At 38.3% G+C, this 16,254-nt stretch overlaps 3 protein-coding genes across 6 annotated transcripts; 1 reads left to right on the forward strand and 2 right to left on the reverse strand.

Moving 5' to 3' along the window:
- Window positions 1–1,213: 1,213 nt before the first annotated feature.
- On the reverse strand, window positions 1,214–4,872 carry stk16 (serine/threonine kinase 16). Of its 2 annotated transcripts, XM_079555710.1 has the most exons (9): window positions 4,693–4,872; window positions 4,060–4,133; window positions 3,666–3,789; window positions 3,319–3,538; window positions 3,095–3,228; window positions 2,897–2,984; window positions 2,639–2,767; window positions 2,415–2,536; window positions 1,214–2,286 (listed from the first exon to the last, which is right to left on the reverse strand). In XM_079555710.1, exons 3-9 carry the CDS (start codon window positions 3,749–3,751, stop codon window positions 2,148–2,150), a joined length of 918 nt encoding a protein of 305 aa, XP_079411836.1. In that variant the 5' UTR covers window positions 3,752–3,789; window positions 4,060–4,133; window positions 4,693–4,872; the 3' UTR covers window positions 1,214–2,147. The 2 variants fall into 2 exon arrangements, with proteins under 2 accessions (XP_079411836.1, XP_079411837.1); XM_079555711.1 differs by lacking the exon at window positions 4,060–4,133 and having other exon boundaries at window positions 4,693–4,864.
- Window positions 4,176–6,340, forward strand: pcnp (PEST proteolytic signal containing nuclear protein). Of its 3 annotated transcripts, none has more exons than XM_079555712.1 (5): window positions 4,176–4,265; window positions 4,757–4,977; window positions 5,062–5,136; window positions 5,212–5,267; window positions 5,748–6,339. In XM_079555712.1, exons 1-5 carry the CDS (start codon window positions 4,220–4,222, stop codon window positions 5,857–5,859), a joined length of 510 nt encoding a protein of 169 aa, XP_079411838.1. In that variant the 5' UTR covers window positions 4,176–4,219; the 3' UTR covers window positions 5,860–6,339. The 3 variants fall into 3 exon arrangements, with proteins under 3 accessions (XP_079411838.1, XP_079411839.1, XP_079411840.1); XM_079555713.1 differs by having other exon boundaries at window positions 4,197–4,265; window positions 4,760–4,977; window positions 5,748–6,340; XM_079555714.1 differs by having other exon boundaries at window positions 4,198–4,265; window positions 4,809–4,977.
- A 1,693-nt stretch (window positions 6,341–8,033) lies between these two features.
- On the reverse strand, window positions 8,034–14,201 carry LOC306962227 (interleukin-18 receptor accessory protein-like). The gene is made up of 12 exons (XM_079555315.1): window positions 14,062–14,201; window positions 13,838–13,997; window positions 13,189–13,345; window positions 11,853–12,027; window positions 11,070–11,132; window positions 10,763–10,880; window positions 10,515–10,666; window positions 10,153–10,290; window positions 9,543–9,632; window positions 9,320–9,460; window positions 8,504–8,619; window positions 8,034–8,374 (listed from the first exon to the last, which is right to left on the reverse strand). Exons 1-12 carry the CDS (start codon window positions 14,117–14,119, stop codon window positions 8,153–8,155), a joined length of 1,590 nt encoding a protein of 529 aa, XP_079411441.1. The 5' UTR covers window positions 14,120–14,201; the 3' UTR covers window positions 8,034–8,152.
- Window positions 14,202–16,254: the final 2,053 nt, after the last annotated feature.

Here is a 16,254-nt window from a genome sequence, read left to right on the forward strand (position 1 = left end):
TTTGAGCACTGTGACTGCATGGTGATGGGAGGAGGGCCCTTGGTTTAGCTACTTTACATCTCCAAGCAAGAAGAAGCAAATGGCTCTATTGTAGCTGATGTGGTAACTTAAAGGTCTAAAATTGACTGCAGTAAGGTTGGATTGATCCACTGTGCACAGCCAAAAACAATTATATTGCTTAAGTATTCACAGAATATGCCAAACCTTACTTTTTGTAATACTAAATATGTTTTACATGTATTTAATATATTAAGTGTATTAACATTATGTGTCCTTGTGTTACTTGTAGGCTATAACTTTCAAGGTTCATTTAGTCAGACACTAAAGGCAAACTAATTCAACAAGTCTAATCCTAGTGTCTGACTAAACTAACCTTTGAAGTTATATTTCATATAACTGACTAAAGTTGATACAATGAACATGGAAGGAGGTAAGTATTTAGTGTTGTTTTACCCTGCCCAGCTTCCATATAGGTTGCATACACATCACGACATTATAAAGAGCCTATGGTTTAAATTTGGTAACTTTCAAAATACAGATTTTTTTTTATTTGGCTTATATCTAATTACTGGGACGTTACAAATGAAACAAAAACAATTGTCCAATTATTTTCTCATAAAGGCGTCTAAGAGCGGTGACAATATTCAAAACATTAGCGCGGTGCTGGTCAGTAGAAAGGACTTTCAGTCACAAGATTAAATCCATTTGAACATTTGTCGATTTTGTTTTTAGAGCTTTCTTTCAAAAAAACAGTTTCTCTACCATAGTGTTGTATTGGTCTCTGCCCTTCTGAAATTATGACATCATCCAATTCTAGAACATGTGAATGTGACCTGTTATTAATATTTCATCCCAAGACATCTTGCAAACAATTCCTAAGATGTCATAAAGCCGTCTGACTCATTTCACAGTGCGCGGGTATAAAGTATAGGCTGTGTACTTGATAAAACATAATCATGTCATACTCTCAGATACTATTTTCAGAGAAACATCCCAAAGGACAATCCACAAATGCTCATTCTTTTCCATTACGAAAAAGGCCTACTGAGTCGGTGCACATTTGAAACCGCACCAAAGTTCCTGATTTTTAACAATATACATCTGCAATTAAATTCTATGTCAATACAATGTAGTGAGGTCATCAACATCAGATTTAATTTTGTTGTTACTTGAAACTGATTCAGTACACTTCAATTGCAAAGGTTTAATTTATGATCAGGATGAGAGCAAATTTAGCAACAAGAACACAACAAGGTCAAGTGACATATCTAAAGGATAAAGAATTATATTACTAAGAGTCAGCTATATTTGCAACAGTCATATGTACAAATTAACCGCCAGGCGTGTTTCAAGGTCCATGTAGGTCCCTCTCACAAAATCATAAATTAAATGCCCCAAATGATCATACTACCAAGTGAAACCTGAGAATATTAAACCACAAAACAATATTTAAATATATTGGAATAAAGAAGTAAAAAAAAAAGACAAAAACAAAAGAAAACACAATACAAATAAATTGTGTATTGCAAAGGCTTAAGGAAATAGATTCTAATAACTAGTCCTGTCATGATTCCTATGTAAATTGCAAAAGTTGGTCTGTGACATTATTGCAAAATTGCCACAACTATAACGGTGGTCCTATTTAAACAACACAAAGATACCAACCATTTTACTGAATCGACAATGACAATTGCATCCTTAGAGTGAAAAGCAAACAAGAAAATGTTGATGATGTAGCACCACCGTGTGTTTAAAAGCAGCATTGCATGTAAGAAGAAAAGTGGCAATCTAAAATAAAAACCGTGGTTTGAAACCATAATCTTAAACGAGAAAGCTTCCATTAACTTTATGTTGTAGTTTACTTTAAATGAATGATAAAGATGCAAAGACTTTCATAGAATAAGGAATATATCAGTAACAAAATACCATTCATAAAACAAATAGCACTTAATGAGAAGAAAACTAAAGCTATCATACAAGGCATAAAGAGTACCATCATCTTCCTTATTAATAAAAACGAAAATTAAACATTGAACAGCAGCCATAATCGCCAAATTGGACAAAAAAAGTTCATTCTTTGTGCACAGTGTGCACAAAATACAGGATAATAGACATTGTGAAGGTGTGATAGAAGACTGCATGCCATGTCAGACGATGTTGGTTTGAGTGTTGGGACTACGGCTCTGCAGGTCTTGTACCTGGTCCAGGACCCAGCTGATATTTGGTCTCTCCTGGGGGTTCGTTACCATAATGGAGCTCAGCAGGATCTTAAGGCCTTCAGAATAACTACACACAGAAAATACAGCTATTAATAAATCTGAACTAGTTTCATCAGACCAATTGCAACAATATACACTTGTGTTACATGAAATTACCCTTAAAAAGATAGTACAAAAAAAACTGTTGCAACTGACCGGCAGGACTGCGGGATGGTCACTGGATTCTGCACAGCAAGGGCCACACTGTCGCCTTTTTGAAAGATGAGGTCGTAAGGCCCCTCCTGCATCATCATGCAGTACAGCACACAGCCGAGTGACTGTAGAAATACAAGTCCAGGCAAGACAATTACTATGTATGTACACTTCAATAGTTACTACTAGTTACGACGTACACTTTAGTAGTAATTTATCGGCTTTACCCAGATATCAGTGCGCTCGTCAATAATGCAGTGGCTCTCAACATTGAAAAGCTCAGGAGCTCGGTAGGAAATAGTACACCGCTGCGCTGCCCAATCCTGAATGCTCATGGCCTCCCTGCTTCCTCTGACCTGCATAAAAAGAAGACATAATACAAATTATGCACATGCAATAATTAAAATGCATAAAGGAATCAGATGTATTATATCTGCTGCATGAAGTGAGTGGGCAGGGGAAAAATCTTTTATTGCTGTATTTACTTCTATCCTGGCCCGGTTCATTGACCCCAAATCCATTAACACTGGCTTGTCGTTTTCATCCAGAAGCACATTGGTAGGTTTTATGTCTCTGAAATTTTGAAAGATAAAGCAAGAGGGATAAATGTCAAGAGTTTACAAATAAATGTAACCGTGATAAAGTCTCCTGTAAATCAGAATACAATCGGAGGCGTAATTTACCTGTGTGCATACCCTCGGTCATGGATTGTCTTCAGCCCTGCACAGATGCCTCTAAAGATCTGCAGGATATCCTTTTCAGGCATTAAACTCCTTTTGTCTCGTAGCTTTTCAAGAACTGACCACAAGCTTCCCTTCTGTTCGGGCAAACAGCACATCAACATGAATCTATTGTAAAATGTAGCTATGATTATAGTGTACTTGGGAAAGGTTATGGTAGGACTTACACTCATGTAAGGCAGGAGTATCCAGGCCTCCGTTTTGCCTGCACGTTCGATGAAGGTGTGCGCGACCAAACCCAAGACATTGGGATGGTTAAACATTTGGTGCATCTCGATTTCTGTCTGTGCATCATGACGCCCCTCACGATCATGACACAGAATCCTCTTCAGAGCATAAAAGCGGCCATCCTTTACACCCTCTACCAGATCCACATAACTAAATCCCCTGAAAATACAGACATTTTAAACAGAGGAAGACACTTTATAAGATCATATATACATTTGCCTTATGGTATGCTTTTTGGTGCTTAAGTTTCAACTAGAAACACATATAAAGTGTCACTCTTGCTCACCCTTCGTCCAGCTTCTGAATAAAGTAATATTTCTTGTTGTCAATTGTGATGGAGCCACGGGAGCACATGCACATAGTCTGTCCCATTGTGACTGCTACATTGCTATGTACCAAACTTTAAAACCCTGATAGAAACAGAAAAGATTAACAACATTATGTCATTACAGGCCGATCATATAAAGCGTATGGTCTGGTAGGTCATAAAGAATTAACTTTAGATTGTACAGTGTTGAAGCAGCTGTCAGAATTTAAGCTAAATGTAGTGTTAACGTGACATATTTCCAAACCATCAGAAAAATACAAATTTCGCTATTTCGTTAAAGAAATTTCTTCATGAGAATAGTGGCTGGCAATGTGAGCAAGGCAAAACTACATATGTTTAACAAATCCCTTACCTCTTGTTTTCATGGTAGAAGCTTTGTTTTCTCTGTTAGCCTGCTAGGTTTAGCTTGCGGCTCTTTAACACATCCTTCGTGGGTTGAAAACAAAGCACGGTTAGCCCACAGCGCCAGAAAAACACTAGTGGCGTAAGAGGGCATTTTTCACGGTGAAGCGATGGCGGATCATAAACGAAACAGATGGGGTCCCAAAGACGACGGAGGTGATATTTGATCTGTTCTGAATGCTCAAATGCATTAGAATTGTTTATTATAAAAGTTTATTTCATATTTATATGGAGGAATCGCTTACCAATCTCGGACTCGGAGAAATGTTACGAAGCTAACTAATGCTAATGCTAACACACACACACATACCACGACAACACGCACGACTCAATGTCTTATGTGAAACGGCAAATAATGGTTTTATTTCATTACTGAAGAAGTAAACCAATATTTACTCAAACATACTGGTCCACAAACCATTAGCATACAAATACGCTGACCCAAGCACTGCAACATCAACTTTCTCATGCCATCTACGAGCTTATTTTCCACACAGCACCTTAATTACATTTACGTAGAAAGACATTTATCCTGCAGTTCTCTGTCAATATCATATTTATCCCCCCAGGTAAAAAAAAATACCAGTTATTTATGGAGTAACTCTCTGAAAACAGTTGTTCATCTGGTTGAGTTGTCTCGCCTCCAGCAGGGTCGCAGGAGGAGGGAGGCAGAGTGAAAACTAAGCCTGTCTCTTGTAGCACTGTGGGGACAGCAGCCAAGCGCACATCGCAGCATCTCTCCTCTGGGGATGAAGAGGAGGGTTCGGCCGACCCACCAGCGCCCCCAAAAGTCTCCAAAATTGGATTTAACATGAGCAGTCCGATTGGGAAAAAAGGGAACCCCATAACCATCAAACTTGGAGGAACGGTAAGCCAATGGATGCCCGATTTGAATCAACATAAATATGTCTTCGTTTTTATGGTTTTATTCATGTTTCTGTCTATTTGCTAGAAACCCAAAGAGCCTGCACCTGCAGCCCCACCTAAAAAGACAGGGCTTGCATCTGTGTTCAACGAGGATGATGATGTATGTGTTCTTCTAAGAATTCACACTAATTATAGGCTCTGATCAAATTCACTCATTCTTTCTGTCTGAATGCAGAGCGAACCAGAGGAAATGCCCCCTGAAGCAAAGATGAGGATGAAGAACATTGGAAGGTTATTGACCTCACCCATTTTATTCATGTGCCAAATCATTTTGGTGTAAGAGTGTAGGACATACAGTCATGAATCACCAGCCTCCTTTTATTTCTTTATTTTTTGCCAAATTAAGATTGTTGCATATTCTACTCTCTAAACAATGCTGCATCTCTAGGCCGACTCTGTCCTCAGACAATCAGAAGGCTATTACTACTTAAAAAAAAAAAACATCTTCAGTCTTTGTCATCTATAATCTATAAAGTAGGATTCGGGCAATTATGTTAGGAGGCTGATTAAATATTGTTTTAATAAAAGAATAAAGAAACAATACGAAACCACTTTGATCAGACTTTTGACCAGTGCATTAACAATAACTTCAAACCCCAACTGATATATAGAAGAGAGAAAAAACGCGAGAATGATTATGCTATGTTTTTGTTTAGAAAAATGTCTACTAACTAAAACTTTGGCACCAATTCTGAGCTGTTTTCATTTCAGAGATACACCAACGTCTGCAGGACCCAACTCCTTCAACAAAGGCAAGCAGGGTTTCTCTGATAATCAGAAGCTTTGGGAGAGGAAGTTGAAGGCTCATTCAGATAAAGACTAAATCACAACAACACTAAAATTTTCTTTTTATACAAGATATCATTGACTGTCCTGATTTCAGAAGCTTATATTTGTCTGGACATAAAGTACAAGGACACATCCATGTTAATCCTGATTGACAACAAAGCAGCCATTACAAGGTGATTCTACAGTGACATCTTGTGGTGAAGATGGTAATATTAGTCAGAGCTTTGTGTATCCCATTATCCTGGTTCAAGTCAACTTTATTAAATGTCCATTTACTGAGTTATATGTTCTTGTGTCCTTTGGCTGATAAGACCATCCATAGCAAATAATTTGTTTTGTGTGTGTAATGTATGTGTGAAAATGTACATAGTGGGAGAGACATTTGTACAGTTTAATCACTGTAATTCCTCTCAGACAAGGGTTTGGTTTCACTGCCTTAGCCAACTCTTACATTGTTTTACGTTTTGGTTTTGTTGATGCTCAATATGTATTTCTTGTTTTGTTCAATTCAACAATAAATCTCCCAAGATTTTTACAAAAATGTAGGAAAGTTTCCACTTTTTCACATGAGAACTTAGTCCTAGTTAGTGTCTCGCTTGGGGCAAGTTTTTGCTCCAATGCTTAACTAAATACAGACATCTCTCGCTGCAGTAGTGGCACAGATGGAAGAGCATTATCTCACCTTGCCCCTAGCGTCTGCTGGTGTATCAATGAGAGTGTGAATGGTGAGTGGTTTCTTGCTGTAAAGCTTAATGGGCTTAATGTAGGTGGGAAAGCACTATATATTGTAAGTTGAGACCATTTGTACTACTGGCCTATAAGTCAAGTGCACTGTGATCTATGGAGATCATTGTTTCAGTATGTTTCATGTTTATAAAGGTCTACATTATAAATACAAAACATGAAATACTGAAATTTTATCTGTTATTACTTTATATTGAAAGTACACATATTAAATCGTATTCTTTTTAGATCAGTTTTCTCCAGAATATGTTGATGCATATTAAGTGTGTTTAAGCCTTAATAACTGGGGTGACGGTGGCTATGAGGTTATTTGTTACAATAACGTGCAATAAGGCGGTAGTGGTTCGAAGGCCGGCTCCAATATGTTTTCAATGCCATTGTGTCCTTGAGCAAGACACTTCACTCACCTTGCTTCCTTTGCACAAATGTGAGATGAGTAGTTCCTGGATGTAAAAGCGGTTTGATTCCCTATAATTATAAACTGTGAGACCATTCAATTTGTGTCATCAAGTTTGAAATGTTGAAAATTTGAGTGGTACGGTAGCGCAGTGGTTAGCACTTGTGCTTCACAGCATGAAGGTCCTGGGTTTGATCCCTCCTGGACGGGGCTTTTATGTGTGGAGTTTGTATGTTCTCCCAGTGAATCAGCAGGTTTCCCCTACCACTATAAAACATGGACAATAGGTTCCCCTCTGGAGCCAGGACTCCCCTGGAAATGAGATTCCTAATCTCACTGGGACTTTCCTGGTTAAATAAAGATTAAAATAAATTAAGGCTGTCAATAGATAAAAATAAAAAAAATTGCGGTTAATCGCACTAATCTAATGCGATTAATCGCAGTACATTTTTTTCTAATGATTATATGCATTTTTAATACTTATCCAACATACAACACTTACATTGAAAGCACGTGATCACTGATTGCACATTTCATTAACTAAATCCACAGTTTCATATTTATGGGAAAAGCACAAATTAAATTAATGGCGATTAATTATTTTTTCGATTAATAAAATTAATCACGATTAATTTTGACAGCCCTAAAATAAATACAACTTTTCTTTGATTCCTGTTCCTTACATTATCTCCCCACCCCTTACAAAACATTGTCTTTCAGTTAAAAATAACAGTGCTTTTTTTGAGTAAATGTCCTCTTAATACTCTTTACTTTGTATTACTTTTGTATTTACTTTTTTTTAACTTTACTAACCCACTTCTCACTTCTTCATACGAATGGGTTTATAAGCACATTTCACAACATTCTGTATCCCTTTTCTGGGTCACAATAATGCACACGACAACTTGCCAGCTAGTTCTTGAGCGGACGGGAATAAAAGCCTCATAATTAGAATCAGTCTTTTGACAAATTTACTAAAGGAAGACAAAACAGTTATTGATACAATAAATACAATACAGAGCCTTCTGACAAGGTGGCATTTGATGTTCTTCAACAATTTGTCATCAATACTGCAGGAGCTTCTTCTGACTAAGACTTACTACTCATGAATGTGTTTTCCACATGGTTTGGAAATTTCCTTGAGTTATTACTATCAATGCCAGGGCAATGGTGTCACAGAAAACCTTCAGAAAGACTTGGGTAGAGACGAGACCCTCTGATGTGGCATGGCTTTTCTAAGATTCCTCCAGAATTTAGCGTTTGCCGCTGACGTCCATTTCAGAGCTGGAAGCACCTTTAAAGCTTTCTGAACGACAACAGGAAGCGGTGGTTCCAAATGTAGGAGGGGGCATGGGGCCGTGTTGGTCCATATTAGCTGCAGCTTGATGCCGGAGTTCTGCAGCAATGCCTGTCAAAAGGTGTGAAAACAGAGGTGTGAAAAACCACAATCTAAAACTTGTTTTCTCTCATTTTCCTGTGAAATTGTGTGTTTATTCACAGTAAATCGACGTTGGTGTATTTTTGCTGTTTCCGTCACCTGAACTGCTGATTCTAGCACGAACACGGCGTTGTTGTCCGAGAGGTATTCAGGCGACAGAAGGCAAATCAGCATCTGGCTTCTTTGTATAGCATCCGCCACTTCTTCAGTGTATGCTGCCAGATGTACAACACTAGAATAAATGTTGGTAGTATAATGAATAAAAGCTTCTTCTTCCTGAGGCCCTCTCTGTTGCAGTTAGGGTAATCACCTGTCCTGCACAGCCATTTAGTTTTCTGACTGCCCCACCTATTAAGATACAGTAACACCTCACTATTTGATTGGTGTCCTGTGAAATTTGCTGGAACCTGGTACAAAAAAGTTACAATTTAAGCCTATTAACATTATTATTTTTTAAAGAGAGAGGTTTAAAAGACGCTTAACAGTAAAAGAAAATGTAAGACTTCATTTTGAACCATATCATAGTGCAGCTTAAATCATCAACTGGACTGGGTTTGGTTTAGTTGAGGATGTTTCGCTTCTCTTCAAAGAAGCTTCTTCTTAGCTCTTCTGATCAGAATGTGACACTGTGCCCAATCTAGAGTGGTCTTATATAAAACCCAGCCCCCCACCTCCCCTTATTTGGAAGAACGCAACGCAACGCAACTCATCTCATCTTTTCTCTTTTTAAATAATTGCCAATACTCTTATACCACCAGCCAATTCAGAAACAACTCCACTTTGTACCAGCAGGACAACAAAGGATGATCAGTTTTGGGTCAGTTACAGAACACAACAACAGTAGGCTACTACCTGCACCATTGTAAAGGCAGTTGCAAATATCTGGCAATTAAAGGACAATCCTGTGTATCTGACCTCCGCCAGGCAGATAGTCGCGCTCCATCAGACAGAGGCGATATCCCCACTGGTCCTCCAACACATGGGGCAGTAGCAGCTCAGGTCTTTTTGATGGGACCTCCACCGCCAAAGGGTCCAGTTTGAACGGGAACGCACTGTCTAAAATGATACATGAACATTAGTAATTAGGTCGCAGCAAAAAAAACATGTACATGCACTTATTTTGATTGTTGTAACTGACCGTCTTTTCTGTGTCTCACTGGAGGGGAAATCTGCTCCGTGGATGATGTCCTCCACACGTAGGACAGCAACACATCAAAGTCTTTATGGCCTAATTTAGACATAGTTGTGTTACTTTACAACCATAAAAACGAATTATCTACTATAATTCATTTTCTGTAATTTGTACATAATTGTGTTGACTAAAATTGTTGAGAACTCAAACATGTGGTTCTCAAAATATTGCTTTGTTTGTTTTTTTGCCTTTTTTCTGATAGTCTGAAGTTGCTGTAGATATATATTTTTTTTTAATTAAGTTCTGGTAAATTTCTATCTTAGTGAAGGTGCCAAAACAAACACACTCCTCCTACTACATCTTCTGACTGTCATATTGTATTGTATTATATGATCCTATTGTTTTGAATTGTACTGCTCCTCTCACACTGCTGTATGTTGTATGTTGTACAATGCATCCGCATGGCAAGCCCAAGACAGATCTTCCTCTGCAAAAAATAAAGTTTAACCTAACCTTCTACTGCTGGTCTACACTTGAATAGTTCAATATTTTTTTAATCTCATACTTGCAATGATTGTCATATGTTCAATGCATGGCTCACTGTGTGTCATCTCACCGATATCTGTTTTACCAAAGGTCCAGCGGGATTTCAGAATGATCTGTATCTCAAGCCACTTCACACGTAAAACAATGGTCAGACAAGTCACCAACAGCAACGGCCCCAGAGCATATTCAACCAGCGATGACCAGTGCGCTGAAACACAAAATCTACCTTTGTTGCAATTGATTGATAGGCATTTGTCATTCTGATTCAACTTGGGCACGGTTTATGCTTATTTATAGCACATATTTCTTATAGTTTGGTGATATATTGATTTTGACCTTGGCCTGAGTGTGGTGGCACCAGGAATGGCGTGTACCGTCACCCCACCCTTGACACCCTTTTGAAATTTGCATTGTCATAACAGTTAAAGTTACCTATATTTTTCTTCTTGAGTAAGATTGTGGCCCTTTTATTTCCGGATGTATTTTGGGCGATGCATGTATATTTCCTGTTTAGGTCCTGGTCAGTGACCTTTTTCAATGTGGCTTTTCCGATGGCCCGAATTTCCCTTTCAAGTTCATCCACTCTGAAATCGGGGAACACAATTGTCATTAATGTCACACACACACAGACACGCATGCTTGATTCAGTACTTTTTGTGACTGAGATGGCAGTAACTTACTCTAATTTCTCCATTGTCAAGTTCACTAAATGGCCACTGCTTTTCATGAACCATCGGACATCTCCCGGTGGGTCAGCCTGAGGAAAATACGTCTCACATCTCAAAGTATAATCCGTGCCTATATTGACAGAAAAACTACAGGTCAAGATTTCAGATTTCAGACAATTGACCCCTCTGGGCCAAAGTTGGTGATGTCAGAGTGGGCAGTGACACGCAAAACGTTGATATCTTGTGGGAAACACCAACTATGTCAGCTGTGTTGATGTGTCAAACTTTGCTCATTTTAACATTCACTGAAAAGACATACCTAGCTCCACCTCTTCTGTGTGGTCTCGTGGACTCAGAATCCGTGGGGGCTTTTTGACAAGACCTGCATATACACATTATGACAGACAATTCTCAGATTAATAGTAATAGAGTAATAGAAACTCCTTAAACATTGAAAAAACAAAATCATGCAAAAATGAAACAGAAAATAATTCCAAGTTTTCAATGGAGAGACAGATTTTACAGAATATCAGGGGGACAACAAAAACAATGACATATATATTTTATATAGCTCATAAATCTTCACAGCTGTAGATTCATCATCTGAGGGTTGAAGTTGTATGGAAACCAGATGGTATCTACATTATTGAAATAAACACTACATCTTCTTGGATTTTCAAATTTGTCTAAATATTGTGACTAGATGAGGGTGACAGTGGCGCAGTTGGTAGAGCTCCTGAAAGTGCCCACTGTCGTTGTGTCCTTGGGCAAGACACGTCACCCTCCTTGTCTCCAATGTCTGCGTACATTTGTGTATGAATGAGAGAATGAATGAGTGACTGGTACTTGATGGGCCTAATGAAGATAGTAAGTTGAAACCATATACCATTTAGTCTAATGTAGCTCTGTTTACATTTCTTTGACTCTCTATTGTAAAAGCCCATGAAGAGCAGTGGTGGAGGCCAGTCAATCAACTTCAGTAACTAGATCAGTGGTTTTCCAGTAGCGGATGCATCAAGCCACGATCAGAACAAAAATATTAAAAAATAAATCAATAAATATAATAAAGAGACACATATTATTAATAAACATTAGACGTTACTTATTAAAGCCTTGACAGTGACAGATCTCCTCATGGTCCAGTTAACCCCTTGCTCGCTCAGCACTCGGTCACAGAAAAACACAGCGTTGTCATGTTTGTTCACTGTGTGGAGTCGTAGCCGTCCTTCAATGACAGATATACCCCGCTTTTTCAGTTCATTCACGCTCTTGTTTCCCTGTTGCAACAAAAACAAAAGGATAAAATGATTATTACAGCTGGAACAACTGCACATTTTCCTAAAATCCTGTCCTGCAATGAGAGGATGCACATTCATCATTGTCATTCCAAACACAGCCCTTAAATCTCCAGGAGTGTCAAATCAAACACTCAGTGTGCAGAGTAGCCACTCTTCTGTTGCCTTGCTGATGCAATGGCATCATTTGCATTCCCTCTCGTGAAAACAGACATGGTAAAGATAATTGTACAGGCCTACATTGCTCATCTTTCGCTCATCTTATCACTGTCAGCCAATCACAGCCTAATACCTCTGTCACTCAGCCAATCCCTGTTCAGGCCATTCATATTCAGGCGCTCGTCGTTAGAACATCATGTTCTATCATGAAAAAGTTGATTTTAATTCAGTTATTCCATTCAAAAAGTGAAAGTTGTATTTTATATCCATTCATTATACACAGACTGATATATTTCAAGTGTTTATTTCTTTTATTTTGATGTTTATAGCTGAAAACTAATGAAAATCCCAAATTCAGCATCTAAGAATATTATTCTAGTATTACTTGCCTCTTACTTCGCCTCTCTACTAATGTGCTTGGACACAGAGCTCTGTGAACAGCCAGCCTCTTGAGCAATGACCTTTGTGTCATGCCCTCCTTGTGCGACAAGTAAATGGTCGTCTTTTGGACATGTGTCACATGTGTCAGCAGTCTGCCCCATAATTGTGTAGCCGACAGAACTACTGAGAGACCATTTTAAGGCCTTTGCTGTTATTTTTAGTCAATTATCTTCAATATTGAACCTTTTCACAATATTCTGATTTTCTGAGATAGTGATTTGGGGTTTTCATTAGTTTTCAGTTTTAAACCAAAATCAAAATCAAAATGAAAAACAATAAACATTTGGAATATATCAGTCTGTGTGGAATGAATATATACATTATAAAAGTTTCACTTTTTGAATGGAATTACTGTAATAAATCAACTTTTTCGTGAATTTCTAATTACGTGACGAGCACCTGTATGTGCACTCTCTCTCTCTATCTCTCTCTCTCTCTCTATCTCTCTCCTCCTTCCTCCAACTGTTTTAAACAGTGTGCCACAGTCCTGCTCCATTTTTTATTTATTTATTCAAACTATTTAGTGTTATCATGGAGCATTACCTTGTACCAGACAGTGGGGGTGCCGGAGCTGCAGTCGTGTCCGGGACATGTGATTGTCCCTTCTACTCCAATTTCCAGTGTCTCTCTGTTCTCTTCAGGGCTCGAGCATTCCATGGTTTTGTTATCAACCTGCAGAAGAAAATCCCGCCAAACTCTCCTGATCCGCGGGGATTTGGATGTTTAATATAAGCTTTATTAGAGATTAACCACAAGTGGCCGTACGAGTCACAGGTCCGTAGAGAGATCCTTTTCTCTTTTTTTATCTTCAGCAACCTCAGCCCCACCTGATAATCAGTGGACTGTGCATATTGAAGGTCTGGTGCTAAACCAAGAAAAAAAGGGCACATTTTGGCTTTGCGCTTGTCCGTACATAGGCAAAAACAATGCACCTGTCAGAAAGGCACATGTATGGCAAAAGGCCCGGTGCATTTTTTAACATAACTAACAAATAACTAAAGTTTGCTATTTTGTGGGCATATGACACCTAATTTACTTTTTAAAACATCCAGTTTACAGAATTAGGGCCCCAAATCTAAATGAGAGTATGCAGCGTGTGTAAAATATAATAATAATACAGAAATGTCTCTGCTGCTCTACAACAATGAAGTCCAGACAAGTTCATTATTTGTTTGTTTGTTTGCTTGTTTACCTTATGTAGCACGTGTAATTCCCTGAGTCTGCCGTCTCAGCTTTGAACGGAGCAAAGTCCTCCTTGGCCGCTGAGTGACGGTGGCTTCCTACTCTGAACCACTCTTCGCAGGGCATCATGAACACTTCTCCACTGACAGCTCTGTAGCGCAGGGGGGGATCTACACACAACCATTGGAATACATGGATTAATTATACACTATTAAAGCTGTGTAATCGTCCTACCTGAACATGCAGTCAAAGCGATGACCGATAAAAAGAGAAGAAAGTCTCCACAGGTCATCTTTTTTTCCTACTGGACCATATCAGTCGCTCAAAACCACCAATTCAATTTGTAAAGTCAAAAAGAGTTCAGTCTCCACTGTAGTTTTAGAAACAGTCCCAGCAGGTCTGACATTTCATAGAAACAGTCTTCAACGTATTGACTCAAAACCACTTCCTATTGCATAACACATCTGCTACAACTTGTGTCGTCCTGTCAGATAGCATGAAGTGAGTGTATTTCACCATCAGTAATTTTAAAGGTGTTGCTGATGATAAAGATTAAGTTACAAATGTGTCAGTTTAAAAAAAACAAGTCTAGATTTAAAAGAACCATTCGCGATAGGAAATTTGAAAAGGGAAAATGATTCACAAATACTACATGTTGGCAAAGTCCCGTTCCAACAGTTTATCACTTCTGGTCTATTATTAGTCTTTCCACAACACCCACTGTATAAGCTGACACAGATTTCTGTCCATCTACATGTGTTTAGTTTCACTAGTGTTTAAATGTAGATAGAACATGGAAAGTGTAGTTCATAAAAACAAAAAACCCTAATCATCAATCATGTCTGAAAGCTCCTCAAGGCACTTAACCGGCACATTACAGAAACACAATTATTCTGACTAGGACTGAAGCAAATATGAAAAATGTTCAAATCTGCCACTGTTTTATTATTGCTTTTTTGATGAAAGATGATACATAGATACAAGTATATTGTTGGCAAAAAGAATATTTACAGGTTCATGGAAAGACATGGACAGACACAAAAGGAGAAGATGCAGTTGTAGGAGTATATTTCAAAAAAATTGGGATGCTTTTTTTTAAGTGGCAAATGTGCATTGTGAAAAGCTGGGATGTAGCTCACTACAGCAGTGTTTCCCCTCTAGGGGTGTGGGGCCCTTGGGGTACTTGAGGACTTCGCAGGGGGTACTTAGTTGGAACTATCTCAGATTCAAAAAGAAGATGAAAGTGAACACTATACATATGAAAGGAAAATCTATTTTCATTGTATTTAGCAGTCAAATGAATGGATTTGAGAATATTATGGCTTTATTTTGAAAGCACAACATTGTCTCATTTTGGTCACATTTTGGTCTTTGGACTGATGTAAGTAATTCCTTTCTATCTAATCAACTGCCTTGAGGTATGGGTTACACAGAGTACTTAGGGCAGGGGTGTCCAAAATGCGGCCCGGGGGCCAAATGCGGCCCTCAGACCAATTTATGGTGGCCCTCGGCCTCTTGCTGTATCGGTACACATCGGTACCTTTTTATTCTAAATGTAATAATTCTATACAATTCTAACCAAACTAACATTTTATTGTGAGACAGAGCTGGCATGAAGGTTTTAAGCTTAAATAGAGGCATGGGGCACAATTTAAACCTCTGCTAGTCGAAGGTTTTGCGGCACTAACTACTGATCTACGGCCTTTCACCCCGTGTCCGCTTCAATATGCGGCCCCCCATGAAAAAAGGTTTGGACACCCCTGACTTAGGGTCTCTGTGTCTGATTCTGTCTGTGTTCATTGTGTGTTTAAAAATGCAATAAAGAAAATAATAATCTTACATTTATTTACTGTGCCTTGTGTTTGAAGTTGGACAATATGACCCTATTTCACAAACAATGGCAAACAAGAAAAAACACACGCAAACCTGGATTTAGACGTTGTTCAACATTATTTAAAAAAAATAAAAAACATACAGTGGTTTTGAGTATAAAAAAAGCTTAAATACATTGACTACCGGTAGATTACGTTAAAGCACTTTTATCTGGACCACTTCAAATACAGTGGTTTAGTGAAATCAACTGGCACAAAAGTCGTGACCTACAAATGAAACAAGGTCATAGGATGTTGCTACATGTGGTTTGGTTTGTAACTATGAAAGTCAGTAGTAGTAGTAGTAGTAGCAGTAGCAGTAATAGTAGTAAAGTTTCCTGAGTAAATTGCACATGTCTATGTACAAATCAATCATTTGTGACAGTTAATCCATTGACAAAAAAACGAAAATGCTCTAAATGAAAAAGCTAAATAAAAACAAACATTTATTTCATTGTCGTCTTTAAAGGTGCTATACCCAATTTTTCCAAATTTCAGAAAACAATTTTTAACACTTTGCACTTTCCAGCCATTTGTGGAAAACAATATTGTGCTG

This window comes from Gobius niger, assembly GCF_951799975.1.
Source record: "Gobius niger genome assembly, chromosome: 4".
In the NCBI taxonomy this organism is placed as follows: domain Eukaryota; kingdom Metazoa; phylum Chordata; class Actinopteri; order Gobiiformes; family Gobiidae; genus Gobius; species Gobius niger.

Coding starts and splice junctions, on each gene's coding strand:
- stk16 (XM_079555710.1), bottom strand. CDS start 3,751: ATGGGACAGACTATGTGCATGTGCTCCCGTGGCTCCATCACAATTGAC. Junction 3,539..3,665: donor ATTCAGAAGCTGGACGAAGG/GTGAGCAAGAGT, acceptor CTGTATTTTCAG/GGGATTTAGTTATGTGGATC. Junction 3,229..3,318: donor TACTCCTGCCTTACATGAGT/GTAAGTCCTACC, acceptor TTGCCCGAACAG/AAGGGAAGCTTGTGGTCAGT.
- pcnp (XM_079555712.1), top strand. CDS start 4,220: ATGGCGGATCATAAACGAAACAGATGGGGTCCCAAAGACGACGGAG. Junction 4,978..5,061: donor CCATCAAACTTGGAGGAACG/GTAAGCCAATGG, acceptor TCTATTTGCTAG/AAACCCAAAGAGCCTGCACC. Junction 5,268..5,747: donor AGGATGAAGAACATTGGAAG/GTTATTGACCTC, acceptor TTTTCATTTCAG/AGATACACCAACGTCTGCAG.
- LOC306962227 (XM_079555315.1), bottom strand. CDS start 14,119: ATGACCTGTGGAGACTTTCTTCTCTTTTTATCGGTCATCGCTTTGACT. Junction 12,028..13,188: donor CCCCCACTGTCTGGTACAAG/GTAATGCTCCAT, acceptor TTGTTGCAACAG/GGAAACAAGAGCGTGAATGA. Junction 9,461..9,542: donor AGTGAGACACAGAAAAGACG/GTCAGTTACAAC, acceptor GTATCATTTTAG/ACAGTGCGTTCCCGTTCAAA.